The sequence below is a fragment of the Furipterus horrens genome, unplaced genomic scaffold, assembly GCF_987537825.1.
Source record: "Furipterus horrens unplaced genomic scaffold, mFurHor1.1.pri manual_scaffold_2, whole genome shotgun sequence".
NCBI classification, from domain to species: Eukaryota; Metazoa; Chordata; class Mammalia; order Chiroptera; family Furipteridae; genus Furipterus; species Furipterus horrens.
Window position 1 is genome coordinate 27,799,937 of NW_028327172.1, and position 26,263 is coordinate 27,826,199.

The window sequence follows — 26,263 nt, forward strand, 5'->3', positions numbered from 1 at the left end:
GCACAGCTGGGATCAGTAATTACACAGTTCTGATAATAATGGTTATGTTAATTCCCAGGGATGCCACAATCCAGTGTGTTACATTGGGGAACTAGTTTTGTTACAGTAAAGACAATTTTTGAATATCCATCTGACTTTCTTCTTTGTTTTTAACACACTGCAAAGAAAATAAGTACGAGAGATGGATCTTGAAGAGAAAATAAATAGGGGTGGGTGTTAGAGAAAGAATCAAGTAAACTGTGACTAAACAGAAAAAAACAAATTATGCCATTTCAGAGCTTTCACCCAGTGTCATCACTGCTCACCCTGATGTTTAATAAATATAAACAAAAATCACTTGACAATATAAAATTGTATGTATTTTACTAGTAATTTTCAATGTAATACTAATTATGGTTATTACAGCTAGCATTAATGAGACGTTACCTGTGAGCCAGTTGCTATTCTCTACACATTTAAGTTTTCACAATAAATCTAAAGTTTAATAATAGATATATGATTATCTCTATTTTATAGATGAAAATGTAAGAATGAGACTCCCAAGATTGCTAAACTTACAATCAATATCCATTCAACTCAATTTCTTTGAACTTCAACATATTGAGTCATGGAAAAACACAACTGGTATATAAATGTTGAACTTGAGGCTCTGGAAGAAAGGAATAATCAAAGGAGCTTAATTTTATACGCACTTCACTGGCTGTTTAAGAAGGATGCCCAGTGATAGCTGTTGAAATAATAAAGTCTTTAAAAAAATCATTTCAGGGCATCAGAAAGAATCTGTCAGAATTTGTGTAACCTGAGTTAGTGGGAGCCTTCAATTTATCTCTCATTCCTCAGCCATTGATTTGATATTTACCAAAAATATTCAGTACCATGAAAAAACTGCATAGATACTGTCTTGAAAGGAAAACATAGTATGTTCTACCTACAGAGGGGTCATGTCTATATTTGTTAGATATGTTCATATATTCTATCTTTTCTTATTATAAGATAACAAAATAATTTTATATTATTTTCTTTGTTACTGATTTTTTGTTCCTATATTGAACATGCATGCATACAATTATAACTGAGAAATAAATTGACACCTTAAAAGGTTTCATTTCATACATAAATATATATGTATCTTATATATTTATCCATTAAATAATAAAATAAATAATATGCTTCTTGTTTTTAACATTCCCTGAGACACACATTACAATCTCTTCACAGTCTTGAGGGATTTTGAGGACTTAGATAAAAAATGTAATCATTTACCAAGCGGCAGCAGGGGACAAATTTTCCCCCAAGGAAACATAAGTTAATACAACAGTGTGTGCAAGTGCCATCACCCTCGACTCTATCTGAAGGGCTAAAACTTATAAAATTTATAAGCACAAACTCAAATCATTAGATTTGGAGAATGCTTGCAGGAAGTTTCTACAGTGTCCATGAGTTATAACCAGTGTCAATTTGAAATAAACCAACCACACAAAAAAAACCATCGTAGCCTTTTTAAGCCACCAGCTTCTCATCTATGAAGCAAGAATTGTGGGCTTTCATGGTGAATATAATATTACTTACGCAGAATCCTAGCCAAAAGATTTTGTCAGGTATAATGATCTGTTTATCTTAACTGAGGTTTTTTCTTTATTGTAATCATATTATAATAATATGTTAGGATTGAATTGACCACCAAGATCATCTATCTTGTCAAACTCATTATACTTCCTAATAAAATGTCAGATTCTTCTGGAGATATATCATTAATTCTCTCAAGTAAATAGCAGTGTTTTTACAGGTCACAGGCAATTTAAATTACCCAGTTAATATTTCAAAGCAAGATCCATGATTTATTTAATAACTCATATATTGACATATAATCAAACCTGGCACATTTTAAACACATCTTTCATCATAAATTCTCCTATCCATTCTTTTATTAACTTCTATCCTCCTTCCTCTCTTCCCTCTTCCCCTGTAGAATTTATTGCAGCATTCTTCAGAGTTTAGCACATAAGACAGACACATTAAGAGAAACTAGTCAGCAACCGTGATGAAAGCCCCAATAGAGAGAGACGTACCACATGCGATGGGAACAGATGAGGAAGTCAATTAATTTACATGAGAGGGATCTGAAAAAGCAACACAAAGGTGTGTTGCAAAGAGGAATTCACCTACTGGTGTCTGATGGCAGGGAGGAAAGTGTTATGTGAGGCATGGAGCCACCAGACATATGGAATGTGATCCACACTCTCACAAAGCTGGAAAATGTGTAGGTAGATAAGTTACCTCACTTTCCAAATAAAACTGATCTGAAGTGAGTTCTAGGTAAATGCATGTACATGTATTTATTTATACATATGCATTAGTTGTCTAGTTATATGCATGTTTCAAAATGACAATATGTTGAAGATCAGGGTAAGAGAAAATTGAACTTTTGTGCAGATTCTACCATTTTGTGATCAGGAAAATGTAGTATAACGAGCTACTTCCATAGAGTCACTAATTTACTACTGTTTTGTTCAGTCAGTGGACTCAGACACTCTTCGAATAAATATTAATTTCATGAATCCAGAGTGTTTGACCACGTGGCTGTAGAGAGAGACTGCTCTTGTGGTAAAACCAACAGATCAGAGATTCTGATTCATTATTGCTAGACAACAAATTCAGCTTGTTTTTGAAAGGAAGTTGCTTTTTTTGACATAAAAAGCAACTTCCAAAAATTGAAGGAGAGACTGTTTACAAGAAATCTAACCAAACCAACACTACAAAGTAAATACACTGTTTATAACATATCCTTAAAATTTATTACTGTCACCATTTTTATAAGGTAACTTTCTAAGTTTCTTAATTAAAAAGTAAAAAAATTTTGGCACATATTTTCAATATTAATGAGTGTAAAAATGACAAGGGTTCTAAACTTATAAAATGAATACAAAGAAAAAATAAAATAAAAATAAGATAGAAGGGAGATAAGTAAGGGAAGGGTTTAGTCAAAGAACATCTATAAATGACTCATGGACATGGACAACGGGGAGGGATATGATTGCGGGAGAGGGGGTGGGTTGGGTCAGGGAGAGAAATTGGGAGAAAAGGGGACAACTGCAATTGAAAAACCAAAAAAAAAAAAAAAACAAATAAAAATAAATTAAAAAATAATAAGATAGGATTTATACCCAGTTAAGGGAAATTAACTATCTTAAAGAACTTGCTTCTGACATTATTAAAAAAAAAAAGTTCTGTCTTTATAAAGGTTGCATTGTAGTCTGTTCATGTTCTCAATGTCTTGGGAATGAAGTGATTCACCAGTAATTTTAAGGTTCATATCTGGGAGTGTGTTTAATGATGCAACCCAGGAAAGGCCTTGGAGTTACACAAATGGCAGTATTTTCAAGAAGATCCTAAGTAGTTTAGGAAGTCTCCTTCCTACCAAAATAAGTTTCACCCTTCATCTCCTGGAATGTTGATCCTGTAAAGAAAAATAATCACATGCACAAAAAAGATGCATACCTAGAGAATTCAGGTTAAGTATTCATTAGGTAGCTATTGCAAGCTTACCATGTGTCATGTACTACAGTAGAAACCAGGAGTAAATAGAGAACCAATAGGTACTTGCCCTTCCCCACAAGTGTGATGCAGCATGGCAGCTTTTGAGATATGAGAAGGGTGGATAAATGCCAGAACGCACAGAGGAGGCGTAGATCTAGTTCTCACAAAGATGAAGCAAAGTCTTTCACAGAAGTTGAAGAATAAAGATCCAGATACGAAGACAATGCTTTGTCTTATTTGAGCAAGAGCATAAAAAAGACAAAGATAAGATAAGAAGGCCTCTCTGTAAGATATGGAGCAGATGTTAGAAGAAAAAAGAGTTTTGAATAAAAAAAGAGTTGCCAGACTAAATAAGCATTTATCATTTAGTCATAGTGAATAAAGGTATATACCAGGTACTCAGTGAAAAATAAGTTCCTACATAAGAAAGCAATTAGTTTTCTCCTTTGTATATAGCCATGAACTCAGCATTTCTTTTTTTATATATATGGCACAAGAATGTAGTCATGTGTCTCTGACTAACTGCAAAACATGCTAGGAGGGTCATAAATGTAGTCGCTAGCTGAGTAGGTATACATTTCTAGCTAAAGCTATTTTTTTTTTTAATTAACAAATGTAAAACTGAGTAAATGGACAGTGCTGAAAATATGATGGTTTCTACCACACTATTAGTTTTAAACTAAACTGGTGACCATGGGAGTCAGTGAGTGTCACACATACATATGTGTGTATATATACATATTCAATATACATAGATATAGCATATAATACACAACTTTTGCATTCTTAAATCTAACAAATGTATGAACTGCATGGACCTTTGAGGTTGTCTGTAAAATCTAATTTCAGATATACAGCAAAATTTGTATTAGCAAATTATATCTCAGTGGTCAATACCCAACAATTTTTGAATGAGATAGCTATTTTTATTATATTAAAATAATTTAGAATGCATACTAGCACAGTTGTTTTAATAAAAAACCTTGTTCCTTAAACTTGAAAAATACTAGAATTAAATTTGGAAATATAGTGTCAATAGATAAATGATATTTTTAACTTTCTTATATCTTAAAAATTAATATATGTTAGTTTTTTAAAATTATGTCTAGCAACTACATTTATCAGGTAAATCTGAATTGTGAGAAAAGTGATAAAATTTTGTTAGTTTTATTTAGAAAATAAAAGGATAAGTGTAATTTTATTGAAAACCCAGAATAGCAGTCATCTACTATATCAACGAAGGCATAATTTCATCTGCAAAACAAGAAATCCATGGGAATAAGAATAGTGTAATATCCAACATGACAAAAATCAGCTTTATGAAGAATGTAAAAATAAAAGTTTTATTTTCTCACAGCTAAAGCAAGAAGAGTGAGTTTAGACAATGGGCACATGCATGTGATACTTAGAAAGATTAAAAGAGGCAGTTACTTAGGTGGTCAGTTTCACATTTATTTCCAAGTCTATTGTCACGAGAGTGGGAGAATAGTAGGTATAATGAGAAAGTGCCTTGAAAGGAAAGGGGAAATTGAGTGCCTAGTTCTATGAAATTAAGCAACTAGGAAAGTCTGTAAGATTTAGTTTTCCTTACCTCTCCCTTCCATTTGAAATGTGTTCTGCTTCACATCTGTATTGTTAAGATTAAGTGAAATCAAGCATATAAAAGGGCTTGCCACCAAGAAATGCAATTACACATAGAACCCACAAGCAAGCCACAGGACCTAGTGATGAGAGGTGGCGGGCAAGCTGGATACATCCAGTCTATTTCAACCATGGTAAAATTGTTATTTTGGTGAAGACTGAAAAAGGTTTCTCTACATTAATGTTTCACTCCTATGATTCTAACTCTATCAAATGTGAATAGTCTATTCACAGGAGGGGGAAGGAGGACAGAAGGGAAAAAAGCAAAGTGTTTCCATTGATGGTTGAAATTACTCTTAAAAGATGCAGAAAGTTCTTTTCAAATTTCAATTAGGTTTAATGCACAAGTGGTAAAAAGTTGAATTAAGTAATTTGAATCCACAGTATAACTTTTATTTAAGAGCACACAGTTTAATTAGCTCTTGTGTCAGACAGCCTGGGTTCAGACTCATGCTGCTTGATTGACTCTGTAACTTTTAGCTTTTTATCCCTCAATTCTTTCATTTAAAAATCATAAATGATGACGCTAAAGGGACTTTTGGCAAGTTCTAGCTCCCATGTCAGTTGGGGTCTTTACTAGTGTTCATTAAAAATAGCTTAAAAAATTAAAAGATCCTGCAGAACCAATTGCACATGATGAAGTTTTCCAGGAACCGCAGAACCACAGATAATGACTGCTTCGATTATGTGCACCAGAGGGCATTGCATTAAACACAACACAACATCTTATTTCCTCCATGTTTAGTTAGCACAATGCCTAGCTAGGACATAGGAGTGTAACAAAAAGTGACTTAAGATGATACAAACGAGTCTTTTCCCATTATATATCTATAAATTGAATCACATTTCAGTTTAATTTCAAAATTAATAGGAGAAAATAAAACCCTCTATTATATAAGACACACAAGTAATTATTGCTAACCATATCCTGGGTACATGCTCATCTAAGCCCTACTATATGGGTGGCTTAAGATAAGAGAAATTCCCTAATAGCTCTGGAGACAAAAGTCAGAAGTTATCAGGCTGTAATCATGGTGTCAGCCTCTTCCAGTCTCATTGCTACAGGTGTTCATTGGTTTTGTGATTGTGTATTTCCTCTCCTCAAAGCCAGTTTTACTCTGTCTGACTCTTGTCTGTATGTCATTTAAGGACAATCGTGACTGCCTTTAGGGTCCACTGGATAATTAAGGATAATCTCACTACCTCATGATTCTTAATGTAACCACATAGACAATGACCCTTTTTTCTATAGGGTAACATGTACAGTTTCCAGGGTTTAGAACCTGCTATCTTTGAGTCCTTTTTCAGCCCTATATGTACTTTTGTATAGGAGCTAATTAAAGAATATAGCAGAAGTAGAAATGTTTCATTTGTGAACAGCCACATATGAATAGATAACATTTATTGGAAAGAGCAAGGAAGAACACAATGAATAGAGAACTACTACTGTTCCCATAAATATCATTTCATGTGATCCTCATAACAACTATGAGGGTGGAGTTGGTGGTGTTTCTACTTCCATTTAAGTATCACAAATAGGAAGCATCAAAGATGTAATCTGAAGATGATATATATACACCCATAGCCCCTATATTTTAACTCTGCCAACTCCGTTACTACCCATGACACTTATTTTTGTCTTTCTAATTACCGGTATATTTTCTATATATTCAAGAGGTAAAATTATTTATAATTGCCTGATAATTGTTATAAATATATCTAACATTCTATGAATTTGTACATTCACTAGAACTAAACACAAAAATAACATTCTCAAATCAACTTTATTTAAAATTAACATTTACCACCATAAATAAAGGTTGAATGGTGAAACCTTTTAAAAATAATCTTGAATGATAAACTGATAACTATGCATGATATGCTTATTTATGACATGTACTAGAGAACAGCCAACTTGAATATCTAGTATTTTTAAACACTTCTAGAATATTCAGAATAACTTTCAGCAAATCCAAACACAATTTACAGTCATTTATGGATCTGTTTGAAATACTAATGGTTATCCACTTAAAATTTATTCTGAGTGTAATGCTCAGGAATTATTAACTCACGGCTTAGGTACTGTTGTTTCTTTAGACTGAGAATTTATAAACTTCGAATGTAAAGCTGAAATTGAATGAATCATGAGAATCACTGCATCCACACCCTTTATTTACCAATGATATTAATAAATACTGTGACTTATTCAGGATGACAAAGTGAGTAAATCTTAGGTGCTTTTGAAAACTTCACTCTGCCCTCACTTATATATAGCCTCTTATCAAAGTCCCCCACCAGAGAGGTATATTTGTTTCAACTTATGAATCTACATTAACACATCATTATTATCCAAAGTCCACAGTTTACATTAGGGGTCATTTTGGTATTGTACATTATGAGTGGGACCAATGTGTAATGGCATGTATCCATCAGTATAGTATCACACAGAGTAGTTTCATTACTTAAAATTTTTCTATGATACCTACCCATCTCTCTCTTCCTCCTAAACCCAGACAACTTTTTTTTACTATCTAAATTTTTTCACTGTCTCCATAGTTTTACCTTTTCCAGAATGTCGTATAGTTGAAACCAGGCAGTGTGTAGTCTTTTCAAAGCGGCTCCTTTTACTTAGTAATATGCATTTAGGTTTCCTCTATGGGTTTTCATGGTTTGATAGCTCATTTTTTTTTTTGTACATAATAATATACAATAGTCGGAATTATCAGTTTATTTATCCATTAACCTACTAAAAAAATGTTGCTGCATGCATTTGGAAATTATAAACATCTGTGTGCTGGTTTTTATGTGAACATAAGTTTTCAACTCCTTTGAATAAATACCAACTAGCATGATTGCTGAACAAGATGATAAGAGAAGGATTAATTTTGTAAATATCTGCCAAACTGTATTCCAAAGTGCATTTATTTTTCATTCTCACCACATGTCATGTGTTTTTTTTGTTTGTTTGTTTGTTTTTTACCACAATTAAAAAAAAAACCTGGTGGCTAAGAGTGAAAATGGAAAATTGATAATGTATGTAATATAATTTCAAGAAGTCTTAACTGTTATATAGAAAACAAGCTGGATGGGGTGTTACATTTTTCTGTTAATCATGGATTTTAGAATAAGACTATAAATTATTTTAAATTGAGGCCTTATATATTTGTAGTTTGTTATAGTACAAAAGAGTTTTCTGTCTTGCCATTGAAACAATTATTTACTTTGGGTACACTATGACTTTCTGGAGTGAAACTACATGAAAATGAACTCAGAAAATAGTCATTTACCATGCCAATTTTTCCCAAGGAATAAACACTATAAAATTAATATTTATGCATTCAATCTATTAAAGGATTAAAAACCTGATACCAATGAGTTAATAAAAACAAATTAACTCCTTTGGTTTTTAAATGTTTTCATAGACAAGAGCTACCCTATTTAGTAATTCTAAAAATAAAACCAATACAAAACCCACAAACGTGTGCCTTCTGGATTTTCATTATGGATTAAATGGGAGGTTACATATTTATTTTTATTAGTGATTCACATAGTATTTGGATCTATTGTTTCTCCTGTCCATGATGAAAGGAGCCCTCATCCCATCCTCTCAAACCTGCTGAAATCGCCCCTGCCCCGTGACTTTCCTTTTCTTACACTTTTATCCAGTTATAGCTTCTTTACACTTCCTTATTGTTTATGTTCTTAAGTAAAGACTACTTGAGGTATATGAAGATTTCATGGAAGAGGTGGAAGCCATTTCGAAGTGGCACATGAAGGAGGATGGCTAAGCACATAGGTTCCTGTAGTGATGTTGGATAATGAAGGAGGGGGTAATGAAGTGAAGGAGGGGCTGAGAAACAAATACAACAGAGTAATGAATGATGATTAAAAACAAAGCAGTTCTCTAATTTCCTCCCAGGTACAGAGATGGATCATTTGTCTAATGTTATATCGTTAAAGCTTCCTTTGTGCCATTTTTATTGAGAATTTGAATATAGTAAATAAATACACAATGAGAACAGTAAAGATCCTTAATATGTTTGGAATGGGTTTGGATTATATACAAGGGAGCCTTACTCACAAAGATATGGAGATGCAAATGCATTGTGCGTGACTTGGGGCCTGAAGTGATTCAAGCATTTCTTACGTGTTCTGATCTGAAGAATAGGAAGAGAATTGGTGAAAATAGCAAGAAAAATTATGTGTTTGATGGTTTTCTGGATACATTTTATTTTATCAGTCCCATATCTAGTGACCCTTGCAATGAAACCTAACCTCCTTTCCTGTGGTAAATCCATCTGTGTTTTGAGTAGGGTTGACCCTATCTAACAAAGTGCCCCATTCTCCTGGTCATGCTGATTGGTTCAAACATGAGAACAACTTAGGATTTTTCCTGAGATTTTCTTTTCTTTTCTTTTCCTTTTTTTTTTTTTTTTTTTTTTGCTGGTGTAATATCAAATGACTGTCTGCCTTGGCTTTTTTTTCCTTAGCTGGTAGGATGTGAATCAGACGGTGCTTGGTTGTCTTGTTTGCCAGATAGAGGGAAACACTATGAGAGATGGAATGATACTGATTAGAACTTAAAGAGGTAAGAGTCCTGTTTTACCTTGGTATTTTTATTTAAGTAAAATGTGTAGTTTTTATGTACTTCTTTGATTGCATAAAATCATTCCCTAAGCAAATGTATACATAGCATTGTTTATTGATGTCCTAATTTTACCTCAGAAGCCCATGACAATAAAGATGATGATGATGATAATGATGATGATGATGATGATGATAGTTTCCATTTGTTAAGAGCTAAATGTCTAAATATGTGATAAATGGCCCTGGCTGGTGTGGCTCAGTTGTTTGGAGTGTTGCCCCATAATCAAAAGGTCACAGGTTTGATACTTGGTCTTGGCATATACATAGGTTTCAGGTTCGGGCCCATGTCGGGGTGTGTACAAGAGGCAGTCAATTAATGTTTCTCTCCCTCTTTCTCTCCCTCCATTTCCCTATCTCTAAAATCAATAAGCATGTTCTTGGGTGAGGATGAAATAAATAAATAAGTATATGCTAAATGTCTTACATGCAGTGTTTTCTCATTTAAAAAAATTAACAATATTCTGAAATTAAAACATAAGAAATGATTTTTACAAAAACCATGAAATAAAAAATGAAAAATTTCCTTTTATTTAAAGAATGGCAGAGAACATATATTCTTCTATCAGAGAACAGAAATAGTGGCACAGTTGCAGGCAGGGACATAAGTCACACAATTTTAACAGAGACTCATTAGTAAAATTGTTTATAATTTTGGCATCTATCCAACATTCTGAAGCAGGAAATTATAACCTGGCAGAACTAATTGACTGCAACAGTAAATAAAACAAAAATTAAGAAAGAACCTAATCTCCAATAAAACAGCAGTCCTGGCTTATTTCTGAAACTCAGTAAAAATTATATGTCTTTGTGAAGTAGAAAGTTCACTGGTGTGTAGTTGCATTTGAGAGTGGAAGTTTTAAATTTAATTGTCTGTGTTTTGTGATCTGGTCATATCAATCAGATTGGCAACCCAAACACATTCTTTTGACACATATTTATAACACTGATTTGCAAATAAGCTGGACTGAACTTGGTTTTAGCTACAATCAAAATTAATAGCTTTCTTCACAACAATCAACAACAAACAATTTTTTCACATACATGGGAACTTTATAAATATCAACCTTTTTTATATTTGCTGTCTTGATCATGAATTAAGGGCTATAAAGTCTATTATTTTCACTTCTTTAAAAAGCCACAATTTCAATGAAGCATTCGGTGACCACCATGTATTACCCTTATCTGCCTCCCCTTACAATATTTTATTGTAAAATGCTAATTTCAATTTGTTTTTATTGAAGTTATTTTTTGTACTTTTGTTATTATTATTATATCATTATACATTATATGGAAAGATATTATCTATTATGTAATATTAAATTATATTACTTACATTCTTTATGGTCAGAGATTACTTTGTAAAATTGAAATTTAATAATATTTATGTTCCTCAGCAATGTAGCACAATGTTGAAACAAAACTGGGAATTAAGTAATATGTTTATTCTAAAAATAAATATATTGACAAATAAATCTTACATGTGCAACTAAATAAGTAATATTAGAGTACTTCTATAGATGGAGTTCTACCTAATGAAACATTTCCTCCTTGCCTATTTAAAAACATTCTTAAGCTGTGTACTTGTAATATACAAAATGCCATAGATAACAAGATCGTTTTATTAGTATCACTTTAAAATTTAGTATCACATTCTGGACCCTCAGAATGTGATTTTATTTGAAAATAGGATCTTTCCATATATATTTAAGTTATAATCAAGTTACATTGGATTAGGGTATCTGTATAAGACAAGGGGAGAACACACAAAGATGGAAACTCACAGAGAAGGCCATAGGAAGATGGAAGCAGAGATTCTTGACAAGCCCAAGAATGTCGAGCATTGCTAGACAAGACCAGAAAGAAGGAAGATGCAAAAGAAAAAAAAGGATTATTCCATAGAGTATTCAGAGGGAATACTCTAGGCCCTGGCAACAATGATATAAAATTCTAGCTTTCAAAACAGAGGGTACATGTCTGTTGTTTTAAGCCACCAACTCTATGATACTATTACAGTAACCCTAGCACCTAACATAGATGGGTTATAGTAAACTTTAAATACTGGATACACAATCAACCAGAATACCAGATAGACCAAAACTTCTCAGAAATAATCCCTTAATAAGGCAATTTAGGAGAAATAAAGTAAAAAGGTTGTAAATAAATTAGCTGTAAATAATTTAGGCATGTCCTGGGCTCCATATGTATTTGACTCAAACTCTTAGGCCTGTCCATCCATAGCAGACGTGAGAATCCACATGCAGAATGACCCTGAGCACCCAGTTACATTACGCAATATCCCAGCATCCTCACTTGAGGCAAGATGGAATAATCTATTTTGAAGAGATTTACAGCCACATGAGTTGACCCAAAATGGGTTTTCCTCTTAAAATTTAGTAGAGCTTTCTCAAGATTGGATGTTACTGACATTTATTATTTTTTATTGTTTTAGTCATAACTCCCTCTGAGAATCTAGATCCTCTCATTAAAAAAAAAAATATGTTGCCCCTATACTTTTTCTGCTATTGTATAATTTCAGAATGATCAGAGATTATCTGATATAAATCTTTATATCTTGCAGGGTCTCTTAGCATCCCTATTGAAGAGCAAATCACAAATTAGGTAAATCAGCTTTAGGGTCCAAAGTTGGAGGTAGTTCCCTGGTCAATTCATTTAATCCATTGGTGCTAAGAACAGGCTTAAGTGTAGCATTAATTTATTCTCACTGTACACAGAGTCCTGGCCCCATTATTGTTTGAAAATAAATGTGACTAATAATATTCTGGAGAAGGTAAGACTGTAACTGCAAAGATTCAGTATCAATTGAGAAAATAATTCAGATGAGTGCAGAGTTAAAATTACATAATAAATATAGGCAAGATGCCGTGTATACATATAAGATATTGTAACATACATATATGCCCAATTTAATGCTCTGTCCAATGGTACTTACAGCATATTTCTTAACTACTCAAAATCCTTTAATGATGACCTGTCATATACTAAATCTAGTTACCATGGATACTAAATATTTTTTAAATGTTAATACACAAGCTACAAACTTCTGGGAACTGTTTTTACAGCATTAAAGTTTTTCAGTACTAATCCTACATGTCCATAGAAAAATTAAAGCAAACAAATTAGAAATAAGACAGATATATCCCCCATATTCCTGGAGTTTCATTGTAACACTTGAATAGACATGGCTTGGCTTGCTAATCAGACATAATCCTTGCAGTATATAGAAACAGAAACTATTGATCTAGATGTTATCCATTGTCTTCTGCACAAGGAATAGGGCTGTGGGATAGCAGATAGGGTTATCAAGCTGGCTCACAGCTTCCTGATCTTGGCAGAGGTAGTAGCCTTGCCTTAAGACAGCCAGCTCTGGGTATTTTTTATGGAGTTGTTCCTAAAGCTCAGCTCTCCTAATAATTTTCTGAAATTCCTATATGGTTTAATAAATCCTTTACCTCTTATCAGAGAGTTTTTTTTTTTTTTTTTTTTTTTTGGTAATAACTGAGAGCAGTAACTTATACACTGCCCCTAAAACCCATGTTCTATTCCTCAAATGCCTGGATATGTGCCAATGACTATTAGAACTATTTGGAAATCCACAGATGGGTCAGTGACTTGACTTATGGCAAGATTTTTCTCCCAGGCACTTACAACAACAGCAATAAAACAAACATAAAAAAACTATACGAGCCATGTGAAAAATAGATGAGCAAAAGAATTGAGAGATAAGAAAGAAAGAGAAATCGAGCCATGAAGAGTGAGAGAGAAAACCTTTCCCTGAGAGAGAGGAGCATTAACAAATTTCTGATTTCCACCACTGAGCAGTGCGGGGCTCACTGGTTCCTGTCATCATCATCATCATCATCATCATCATCATCATCATCATCATTAAAGTACAAGTCTTTATTGTATCCTTAATGTGAACTATCTTGAATGAGTCTCAGGAAAGGAATCAATTATAAGAATCTATACTAAAGCAAAACACCATAAAAGAGAATGGAGAGGAGAAGACAACTGCCCCCAGCGTTTTCTTTTTCTCTTTCCTTCCTTCCTTCCTTCCTTCCTTCCTTCCTTCCTTCCTTCCTCCCTTCCTTCTTTTCTTCCTTCTTTTCTTCCTTCCCTTTGATCTCTATCTGCTCATTGATTTAATATAAAGTATTTTAATACTAATCTAAATCAAGTATAGTTAACTATGTTATGTATTCCTTTATAAAGTCCTAAACATTATCATGCATCACATTGAGGAGTTTCAGCTAATCACATATCTTGTCCCAATGTCTAACTCATTTAATATTTCATTACCTATATGTTCATTAGTCCCTGGCTGGTATGGCTCAGTGGATTGAGCGTCGGCCTGCGAGCTAAGTGTCGCTGGTTCGATCTTCCAGTCAGGGCACATCAGAGAAGGAAAACTCTGATTCCAAAAAACCTCCACTGCCTTGCAGCATACCTCTTCAGGGGAAAGGCTAAGGGAGTAAACCCCGACAGAAAATCCGGAGCCGGAGTCCCTAAGGCGGTTTGACGTTGTAGTCAACACCGGCAACTCCTGCGGCGCACCTGAAGCCAAGCTGTATTGACTCCGTCTTTCCCTTGGATCCTTCAGCTGCGAAGAGAGGGGGGGTCTGCTGCATGGGCAACAGCAGACCCTCCATATCACCCTGCCCAGGCTCTGTAGCTTCAGCTTCACTGGAGAGGACACTCCAGCGTCATCGCAAGATGTCGACTCAACACGGGAGGAGACAGATACCGTGTCACTCCCGAGTCGGACTGCACAGCCATTCTCGGCGGTGCAGATAGACTCTTAAGAAGCTACACCATCGTCTCTCGAGACGGACGGCTGCCAACGACGATATGTTTATTATCATACTCATGACTTATTTTTTTAATATTGAGAACCAGTATAAACAAACTTATATTATTCTGGGGGGGAAATAAATAAAATTAAAGAAAATTGAAAATAACAATAAAAATAAGGTGTTTTGAAAGCTCAAAAGCAAAGAGGATTCTGAGCTTTGTAGTCTCTGGGACTGACTATACCACATAATAATATAATTAGTATACAAGGCCCATCTAGAAGGTATCCAGTCATGTAATATGAAAAATAGAGACATTTATTGAAAAAGATACAAGAAATATTGTACATAGGACAATGATGTGTCAGTCCCCTTCAAAGAAGGCACCTTGGTACCTCACACAGTTCTCCCAATTGCCATCAGTTGCTCCATCATAGTTTCCTGAATCTCAGTGATGGTCTGAAATCTCATCCTTTTTAAAGGTGATTTTTGCTTTGGGAAAAGACATAAGTTGCAGGGTGCCAAATCTTAGCTGTAGGGGGTCTAAGTCACCTGGGTGATTAAATGTTTCACCAAAAAACTCAGCACAAAACATGATGCATGAGTAGAAACATTGTTATGATGAAGCTGTGGATCACCGACCTTGTGAATCATCCAAGTAGTTGCCGCAGAGGAGTGTTCAAACTTAATGTAAAATTTAATGCAGGTCCATTGCTCTACTCACTCAGTCATTTTGAATGTAATGGCCACAGAGTAAACATACTCACTCAACAGCATCTACTGCCCTTACCAACTAGTACACTGAAGTCATCACTGTTCATGTATGTGCATTCCAATACTCTCATTAGCTGCCAGGTTATATCGATGTGGTGCAAACTGTTTGTTATATTTATGATGCAGGACTTTTTCTGGATAGACCTCGTACATACAGAAGTCAGAGAGGACAGCTGATTTTTTAAAAATTTTCTGCTGCAAAATTTTATGTATACTCTAACCTTGTAATATCCAAAATACAAAATGTAAAATAAGCAACCGAATGCACAAAGATGAATTGCATAAGAAACATCAGAACTAGAGATATATTAAAAAGTTACTGAGGAGCTGATGTTATATCTACAATAAATCAATTTTTGCATTTTGAGAAACCTCACATTCTACAAATTTGTGCACTAAAAATGCAGTGTATGGAAAAATGTGACTGGAAAAGACAACTTACAATGTAACTTTGTAATCATAACATTAACAAAATAATAACAATACAATTAAATGTACGACCACAATTTAATATTTTCTGACATTTTTTTCTTAGAATCATAGTCAATCCTTTGCAGAATTACACTTAAGACTTATCTTTTTTTCTTTTGACATGTAAATCCTAAAGGGAATTGATTTTTATTAAATACATTATTACCAACATTAAGATAGGATGCATATTTTTCACTGTGTTTTTAAGGCAGAAAAAATCTTAACAGACGTCTATACTCACAGCTTAGCCAGATACCTTCATGCAGTGAAAACCACTTAAAAAAATGTTTGAAGTCACTAAGTAGCCACTACAAGCACTAAAGCACAATATATCATTCTGTATATTTTATTGTGTTGTTGTATTGATATTAATTTCTATAAAATATGACAAGACTTTCTCCTGGTTGCTTCCAATCTTAACATGCTGGGAAAAATCACATAGAAATGAACAAAATTTTAAAAAACTGACATCATTTTACTATTTACTAATTACTAATACTGTAGACACAGATGAAAAGTGGTGCTCATGTGTAGACAGAGATAGAGATAAATGAAGTAAAGGAGCTTGAAATGCTCTCCCTAACTCACAGTGCACACTCTCTCCAGTCCCACTCTCTATTTTCTGTGTAAAAAATGATTTCTCTTCCTCTTTCATTCTCACTTTGCTCTCTCTATTCTCCAGGGTTCTTCCCTAGTTAAGATTTTAGGTTCTGAAAGGTTCTGCCCTACAATCTTTGTGTCACAAACTCCTACGTAGCCTGTTCAGGTATGCCAGCCTGGATGGAAAAATCAAAATGCTTTCTGTCCTATATAGCATTTGCTTGGAAAAAAAAAAAAGTGTGAATATTTTTCTTCCTCCAAGGGACATGTTGAAGTTAAAAACTAAATTCCTAGGTGCTAATGTAAAAATGCTTCTTAATAGTTGCCTTCACATATGGAAAAAATGCTTACTGTTTAAAGTCATTTTTCAAAAGTCCTTTTCCGACAGGGACTTTCCCAATAACCTCACTCAGAAGTATTCTTGATACTTGTATTGTCACCCTCACTTTCTGTTTTTTATTTAATCAATTGACCTATTTGATTTTCTTTACTTACTCCTGGACTAAAATCTTCTAGGCAGTGTCTAAATAGTTTTACTCTACATTTACTTTGTTCAAACTCTACATATTAATCATTTGTCAAAATAATAAACCTAAAAATTCAAGGAATTAATACAAAGGAGTCCAATTAAAAGCTGATAACATATGTTCACCATTCAGTTGATGATATATGCTCACCACTAAGTCTTTCTTTTTTTAAAGAAAACGAAGACTTTCTGGTTATTAATTTCCATCTTGCCAATTTTCAGTATTATGAAAGTGAGCAGTAAAACATTTAATTACAAAACTTACATTTGGCAGATATAACTTCCACAGAATTATATCTCTCTTAGAATTATTCTAGCCTACATACTTAAAAACTCATATTATACTATAAAATAATACACAGGAATAAAATAGTTGTCTCTCTTCATATGCATTGGTTATGAATGTTATAGTTTGATTTCGAAAGTGCTTCCCTCTCAGTTAAATGTGAGATTTTTAAAAATTATCTAAGGTTAAAAGTTAACTGATGAGACATATAGAGATTTAGATTAATTCCAAATCTTCTCATTACCATACAACTGGGTACATGTTTTATCTAAGTACATGTGTGTATGTGCAAATTTATTTTCTTTCCTATTTTAATAATGTATTTGACATTGTTTTAAATTTTTCCTTTGTCTTAAATGATTTGTGGAATTTTTTTGGACTTGAGTAACCTAGACCTCTCACAGCTTCCACTGAACCTCAGAGAAGAAGAAATTATCTAGTACACCTGATATTCTGGTAACCCTGATCTGCTGACATTCTCCACTACAAACAGGAATCCACAAAGATTTAGGTTTTAGGGAAAACATTACCAAGCCCACCCCATCACTCTCTCTTGAGAAGACTCAGAAGAAAAATCATTAGAAAGACATGAAAATGCAATGAGATAATCAGAAAACCATTTATAGTTTTTTTGCTTTCCCTTTTCCGTTACAGTCTTCGCGCATCTGAGAAACCATTTTAATGACACAGAGTGTTGGTGCTAAATGTTGACATCAAGGCATTTGTAAAGTCTACTTTTTAACCTTGACATTAGATGGAAATCATTTAGGAATAATGTATTTAAATGACTCAAAAAATAGAAGAAAACAAGGAAGAAGAGAATGAAGAAAAGAAAGAGAAACTCGTAAAAACTAAAATGATTGATTTGGAGTAACAATATACCATAATTAGTGGGATTGATCACAGGAGATGTGTCAGTAATTATTTATGGTTAGATAGTCCTAAATAACTAATTGCATTCCAGAAAAAAGTAAATGAAGAGGTGGAAATAAAAACGTAATGAACACATTTTTAAAAACAAAGAGTCAATATGTGTACAAAGGGATAAAACGAGAATCAAAAGAAAGAAAATTGTGTAATATTCTATAAAGTCCATACATTTTTAAGGCTATAATGAAAGTGGTTACAGCTTATTTTGTTCAAACTAGCATTATTCTAGAATTCTAACATAAATTTTTCATTCTACATTGATTCTTCCTAGCATGAAGTCAATTTCTAGCTAGCTTTCTTCTTCAGTGTCTGTGATGTTAATTAGCAGACAAATTTATGAGATGAAAATATATTTTAATATTTCTTAAGAAAAATATAATTAGAAGAGAAAGTGAATTAGAGATATATTAACTGATAAAATGACCAAATAAATGTAAAAGTAGGAATTATCATTTACATTAGTACATAACTAAAAACCAAATTTGCATGTGATCATTACTCCAAAACTTTTAGCAAATCAATACATTTGTGTAGAGTCTCTGATTTATATAAAATTTGTGTGAAATATGTCTTACCTCATTCTGAAGATCTCGTATCATTTTGCTCTTCCTTTCTACTTCAGTCTTTAAAAAATTAATCTGAAAATGAATAGAAAGTTATGTATACACATTTCTCATTTATTTTTGTGGCTTTTATAAAGTTATTTTCATAATTTTGGAGGTGTAATGTAATAATATTTTTACCAACAAATATTGAAAAGAAAAAAGGATTAAAATCTTTATTAACCAAACTTTCATTGTGCAATTCATACATACATGTACTGAGTATATAAAATAGGCTTTTCTCATAAAATAAGATATTAATTTTAAAAAATTAAGAATCCATACACATTATTAATATGGTTCTCTTGTCTGTTTAAACTTCAAATATTAAAACAATGTGGCTCTAAAAAATAAAAATATAAAATTAAGATCTAGGGTTAGGCTTAGGAATCTATTCCTAAAACACACTTCCGGTCATTTGGACTTGTGGCCAAAAGTTTCAAAGTAGTTACATAATGATATTCATAAGTTTAAAAGTATGAAATGTTATAAATAAAGTACCAAAGAAATCATATTTCCTGTTAAATGTGATATTGTTTTGATTTGTAAACTTAGCCAGTAATACAAACTGTGTTTGCATATGCATAGAACATTATCTACTTGAGTATTTTGGAAAAAAATCAGTAAAACATAGTAGCTAAGATTTTAAACTTTATTGTCACTGAGCACTTATTATAATAAAAGTTAACTGTATGACAGTGGATGAACCATTTATTTTCTCTAATTTTCTAGTTTGGGTAGTCACATTTCAAAAAGTAAAGGGATACAGAATAAATAAATTAATTTTACTAATATATTTTATTAATGCAATATATTCAAAATACTATCATTTTGACATGTATTAGATTATTGATGCATTTTCTTGCAACATGCCTTCAAAATTCACTGCATGTTTCACACTTATAGCACATCTCAGTTTGTACAACTGGGTATGCATCTAACAACATAGCCTTAAAAAAATCCCTAGAATTTCACAAAAGATTGGAAATGTAAATTATCTCTAGAGATAAGTTGAATCAGTGGAAATCAAATAAAGAGTAAAGCTAATTTTCACATATATACATATTTTTAGAAATTATTTTTGAAACATTTCAAACATAAAGGAATAAGAAGTAATATAACTTCAATAAAATATTTCTGGGCCTAATCCTAACGATAAACATAAATGTTTTGTCCAATTTCATTCAAACCTTGTACAGAAAACATACATACTATTAAAGTCTTAACTAATTTTTCTTCCTTCCATCTCCCCAACGGTAATGACTGCCCTGAAGTTTATGTGCATTCATCTTCTGCATGTTTTCCTGTATTTTACTTATTGTGTATTGCCTAAAACCTGACAACACATATTAATACTCCCTTTCTGGCTGTACAGGTGTTCAGTATTGTAGTTGGAAGCAATCAAGTTCTTCCATGGGATACCGAGGAAAGCATTCCAAGGACCCATGCATGAGAGATTGTGGTGTGGAAGGAGTGGTCATTTGAATGGAAATAGAAGCTCCCACTGCATTTCCAGAAACCCATCTCTGTCCCAACATGAAAAAAGTCCAGTCAAACCCTCATCAAGGTCGAAACAAAAGCTTGTGTACAGAGTTTCTGCTTCATATTAAAGCTTCGTCTTTTGGAGCCCATATGGTCACGTGGTCCTGGGCAAAAAAACTCACGAAAAAATGGGGCACCTGTTGAGTCACAATAGAGAGAGAGCTTCCTTTGTGCCCTGGGATTATATTAATTTGGCTTTGGTATGAATCAGGTGCATTTTCAAAATAACCAGTGATTTTCACGGGCTTTTCGATGGTTCCACCCCCTAGCCAATCCATTGTTCCTCCAGTCGAGACTGACAGCCCTCTATGGTCAAGCACCTCTTCCTGCACCATTTTGACTTCTATTGTGCATGTATTTGTCTCTCCTGCTCCACTTTGCACACTCCCATAATCTGATACCAGAGTGGGGAAATGATAAGTGTTAATCCCATTGGAGGAGCAATGCTATGATCCCCTGGGGTGTGATTCTGTAGCTCCTGGTGAAGCAAACAGGCTCATGCTTCCCAGTTTATTAAAGTCAATGTCCAATCCCCTTCGCTTCTTTTTCTTACTAATAATTAGCTAATTACCTCCTGTAACAATACCATTTCCTCAAATGGTAATGGAAATCTAAACCAAATAAGTTTTGATGGTTACACTACATATAAAACAGAAGCAGAAACCTGAGAACTACATGTCCATTGTTTGGCATAATAAAATTCAAGAAAAGTGAAGATACTGACAGCTACCTCGAAACAGAAATCACAATCATTGTCCCTTTAGGAACATGAAGTTTTATTTGGTGATGAAACAAAGGTATCACTGAAAGGACTTGTCATTCGAAATTAGATATGTATGCAGAGAAATAGAGTATGTGCCCCAATAAACAGCTTAAACCCTCATTCCTATCATTTTGTGCAGGTCCTAGATTATTGATAGTGACTGGACTGGCCCTTGTTGGTCATTTTATGATTTGTAAGATACTCTCGGCAATAACCATCTGGAAACTTTGAATAAAAAGGTTTGTTACGTATAAGTCCTGTAAATCACATGGCACACCTGGAGCCATAAGTGAGAGTGATGGGGAGAGAGGGGGAGCAAGGAGAGAAGAACGAGTGAGAAAAAGTTAGTTTGGGTCATTGATTGAGAAAGAGAGAGAACTTTGTTTCCATGGCATTATATTAGCTTGGGCTTGAAAAAGAATAGAAGCTTTTTCAGTTTTGCCAATGAACTTCCTACATATCTGTGGGCTTTTGATAGGCCTATCCCCAGGTTAAACTGAGAGGCCTTTGTCCAAGCTCCTCCCCAACAATCCAACAACCCAACAACCCAGTGTCAGATGTGGGGAAAAGAGAGGATGTTAATCCCATTGGCAGAGTATGTATGCTGTAATCCCCTGGGAAGCAAAGCTATAGCTTCCTGACTAAGCAAGTAGGCACATGCTCCCTATTTATTAAGATCGATGGCTAGTTCCCTCTGATCCTTTTTTCTTATTAATAATTAGCTAAATATGAAGGTAACACTGGCAATGCAAAAAAAAACATTAAACAAAATAAAAAACACAATTCTCAGGGCTTACACTACATCTGCTCAAGCACTTCATAAACACTGAAAAATTTTGATATGTTACAGACTTGTTCAGTTTAAGTCATAAACTATTTAAAGCCATTATGCTTATATTAAAAATTTGCTTTTCTACTGATACCATTATTTTCCCCAAATCCTCACACTTTGATTCTATTCAGTATGTTATCCATAACTAACAATTTAACTTAATTAAACTTACAATGAAAAATTTATTGCAATGTGAAAAGTTTAATTCTTTAAATGTTAAAATGAGGCAGGAAAAACTTGAGAATGCAATACTCAAATATTCAAGAGCTAAAATATATTCAGAATATTTAAAAAGTATTAGCATTTTGAAAACATTCATAAGGAATTGCAGCAGATTTTAACATCCTTGGAAAAATAAGCATTCCTAGCAGCTAGTTATAAGTTCATTCTCAGAGACAAAAATTACCATTTATTTATTTGAATAAAGAATGAAATAACATAGCAACACTTCATTTTTAATGAGATGCAAAGTTTGAAGCTAATTCTTGCCTTTAGACTAATTATGTCTCATGTAGGACAAGTTAAGCCATAAAAATTAACAAGAGTAGTGAAATATCTCCAAAGAGCACTAATATTTTCAGTTGCTCTGGTTATACCTGAGAGCTCATTCTTCCTTGCTATTATTATGTGTTTCACATGGAACACAGATTTGAAAGATTTGTCACTTTATTATTTGCTTGGTATAAAAACAAATGTTCATGTGTTCGTAAAAAATGTTTTCAACAGAGTTAGGTCAAGACAACTTTACTTCTTTTCAACTTAATTTTTTTAAATATTATCTTATTTTCTATTTTGTGATTAAACATAATATCACTGTAAAGTTTTAGGTGTTTTAGTATGAGTGTATCGAATGATGTGGATATTGGCAACATCTTTGGCATAAAATATAAAATTTGTTACTTTAGTGGGAAATGTCATAATAATTAGATATGTAATCAAGGACAACACATAGCTTATGTGCTCTAAATCTAGAATTGCACCACAATATTTACAGAATGAAATCCAAATATTTTTACTTAGACAATAGGCTATTATTATTATTATTATTCTCTCTTTTTAATCCAATGTTCAATTACACCAACTATAGGTTTCTTGGCAGAAAAAAATAATTATTGAATTATTTACAACAGCAAAAATATGTATTAATGTAATTACTTAGTTAACCTAATATCATCAGATAGGGAGAAAAATCATAAACCTTGTCTATAAAAATTTGGAAGTGTCACAACTCTCAGTAATATGAAATATGTCTTCTAGATTCTACCAAGTAAGCATTAAAATACGTTGTAAATATATTTATATAATTTTATAATGAATAAATTTATATCCACAATAAATATTTACATAAATATAAATACTTATACATGAACATAAATATGTGTTATATTATGTAATGTACTTATATAGCTATATAAAATAGTTTTAATAAATATATATATTTTTATATTTTTTAAGATTTCTGTCACCTCTTTCTGGATTGTGACTTAGAAAATAGTAATTCAATTCAAAATGTAGAACAGATTCTCTCACAGATAAGCAATATTTATTGTGGCTTCAGATATTTGTATTTATTGATTATGATGATATATTTTGTTAATATGCTCTTGAATATGTTTATATAAGATTTTTGAACCCACATTCACTAATGAAAAATCGCTGTTAATTTATTTATGCATATTGTCATTAATTGATCTGGAAATAGAAATGCACATGCTCACAAAATAAGACTGTAATTTTAGCTTTTTAATTTTCCAGAAAAAAGACTTAACTGGAATTTGCCTATGAGTTAACTGATCTTAAAATTAGGTAGATGTCAACATTAAAACCTTCTGGTCCTGGAATTTTGGGGAAAGGAGTGTATTTAGCCCAATAAAATTCCACTCATATTAAGCTTTTCAAGTAATGAATTTCTTCTTGCAGAAACTTTGTCATATTTACTTATCTAAGAATTTACATACAAATTTTATAATTTATAAGTGAAATTTGCTTATTTATAATGCTCTTAGCTTTTGCCATTGTGAATATGACTATTTGCTCTTTTTTATTTTATATATTAAAATTTGATTCTGTCTTTTTATACTTATGCAGTTTTCCAAACTATATTGTAATTTCTCCAAAATTAAATTTGTTTTTTTTTAATTTTAATAATTTTTACTAGACTTTACAATCATGTCTTTATTACACTGAGTTTGAAAACTGGTATTAAGACATATCTTTTAATGTTTCTTTTGCACTTTCTGCATTTTTTCACTGTTGTTACTTTTTGTAAATTTTTTATCTCTACCACTTTAGTCAAGTAACTTACACAAGCTAGTGTATTCTTTATTTTAGCTATTGGATATTATTGATAGCTAATATTTCTAGCTAGTTCCTTTTTATGGCTTCATGTTCTTTCTGTATATTGTTAATACCTCCTTTATCTCCTTGGGTGTATTTAAGATGTTTAGCTTAAATTTCTCATTTTTCTATTTCAATAATTCTGCTTCCATGTATGCATATGGTCTAATGCATTTTTTTTTTCTTTTTAGTAGCTCTATATCTCATAGCTCAGATCTCATGTCTCTTTAGCTTCTTAGTTTATTTTCTCTCTGGGTTATTAGCTACTCTGGGTGGTAATGCATATAGGAAAAGAGCCACTAAAAATAAAAAGGAGGAGCAGGGGTAGGAGGGGGAGGAGGAGGAGGAGGAGGAGACAAGAAAGAAGCAAAAACAAGAAAGAAAAAACTGTGCTGGTGAGAAAAAGGAAGCTCCAGTGGAGAGAACCTTAGAATCCCCAAATTCTGCTGAGGATAGAAGTGGTAAGTAAGGAGTCCACAATTTTGACACCTTCAATTCCTCCCTTCAGCAGGGCTGTAGGCTACACTAATATTACAATAATGACATAGAGACCTGAGTTGTTGCTACCGACTTCCAGGGTGAAGGAGAGGGCAGTGATACACCAAGGGAAGAGTAGAGAAAAGTAGAAGAGAAGAATTGACAGATGCACTTCAGCCTGGCTTCTCATGCATCCTACAGCTGCCCTCCGCCCCAGCCAACAGCAACCTGACAGACCTGCTCAGCACTCATGCCCTCATTCATGTGACGCATCTCTCCTCATGATTTTATTTTGTGATTTTTTTCCACTGGTTTTGGTCCATTCTTTGGTCCATATTTTCCTCTAACTTCTATAGTTTCTCTAGGGTTGGTTTGGGAGAAAGGAGTTAGCAATGCCTTCATTTTGTCACCCAGAGAGTAATTAAACAATTTTGAATTTAGTAAGTGCTTCTAAGGATGATGGATAAAAAAATGAAATGGTTTATTCAAAGATGTACAGTTCTTATTAAGAGATGAATGAATATTTGTTAAATGGGTATATAAACAATAAGCTTTTGATAAAATCATATCAAACCTGGCCATTTTCTATGCATTTTGAATATAAAAATATGGGAAGTCAAGAACACCATTAAATACATAGATTAGAGTAGAAATTATAAGAGTATATCACATATAAGAAAGATACTTATTACTTTCTTAACACTTTTTTCTCATGATAGAGAAACATAAAGAAGCAAATTAACTTATATGTTTGCATGTACAAATGCATTGAATGTAATTAAAATACATTTCTAAAATACACTGTTCTAGTATGTGTGGAAGACTGGTAGAGAGAAAAGAAACTCAAGGGATACTTTTAGCTCCTACTCATACAAAATAAAATTTCCAGAACAATTGAATATGTAACGTATTCAAGGAGTTTTCCTGAGGAGTGACTTCAAAGTGAACCTGTTTAATATTTTGTTTCAGTTTTTGTTTTCTGAATACGTTAGTGTAAGCTGTCAACATGTAAACTATTTGAAGAACATTGCCAATGATGATTGCATTCTTGTTTATTTAACATCAGTTTGTGTAGGTGTGTGTGTGTTATGAAGATAAACTATTGTCAAAAACCTTGCTTTTAACAACAGATTTCTGAAACTGCATCTGTTTTCTTTCTTTCCCCTAGAGGAATACATATAGAGAAAGTTATAACACAGATGATATAGAAATATCAGGTATGCATATGTTATTGTAATAGCATATAGGAGGGTCCCACATGCAGGGCACTAAATCTTTGGAATTCAGGAAGAGAACTCCAGAGATGAATTATTTGCTCTGTGGAGTGTTTCAGAAATTCATTAAGCTGTCCAATATTAGGTGAAAGAATGGACATTTATCTGTGTTAGGAAAGGAGGCCAGTCTATTTCCTAGTTCTGATCTCTACTTCCCTGGGGTATAAATAAAAGTCTAGAGTGTTCTTATCATTGATGATGTAAAGCTTTTATCAG

General features: G+C 33.0%; 1 protein-coding gene across 1 annotated transcript in view; it reads right to left on the reverse strand.

Moving 5' to 3' along the window:
* Positions 1-26,263, reverse strand: part of LUZP2 (leucine zipper protein 2) — a 377,697-nt gene that overhangs the window by 148,997 nt on the left and 202,437 nt on the right. Inside the window, exon 5 of the mRNA XM_090267616.1 lies at positions 18,796-18,858. Coding sequence (XP_090123742.1) covers positions 18,796-18,858 — 63 coding nt within the window. The remainder of the gene's footprint in view (positions 1-18,795; positions 18,859-26,263) is intronic.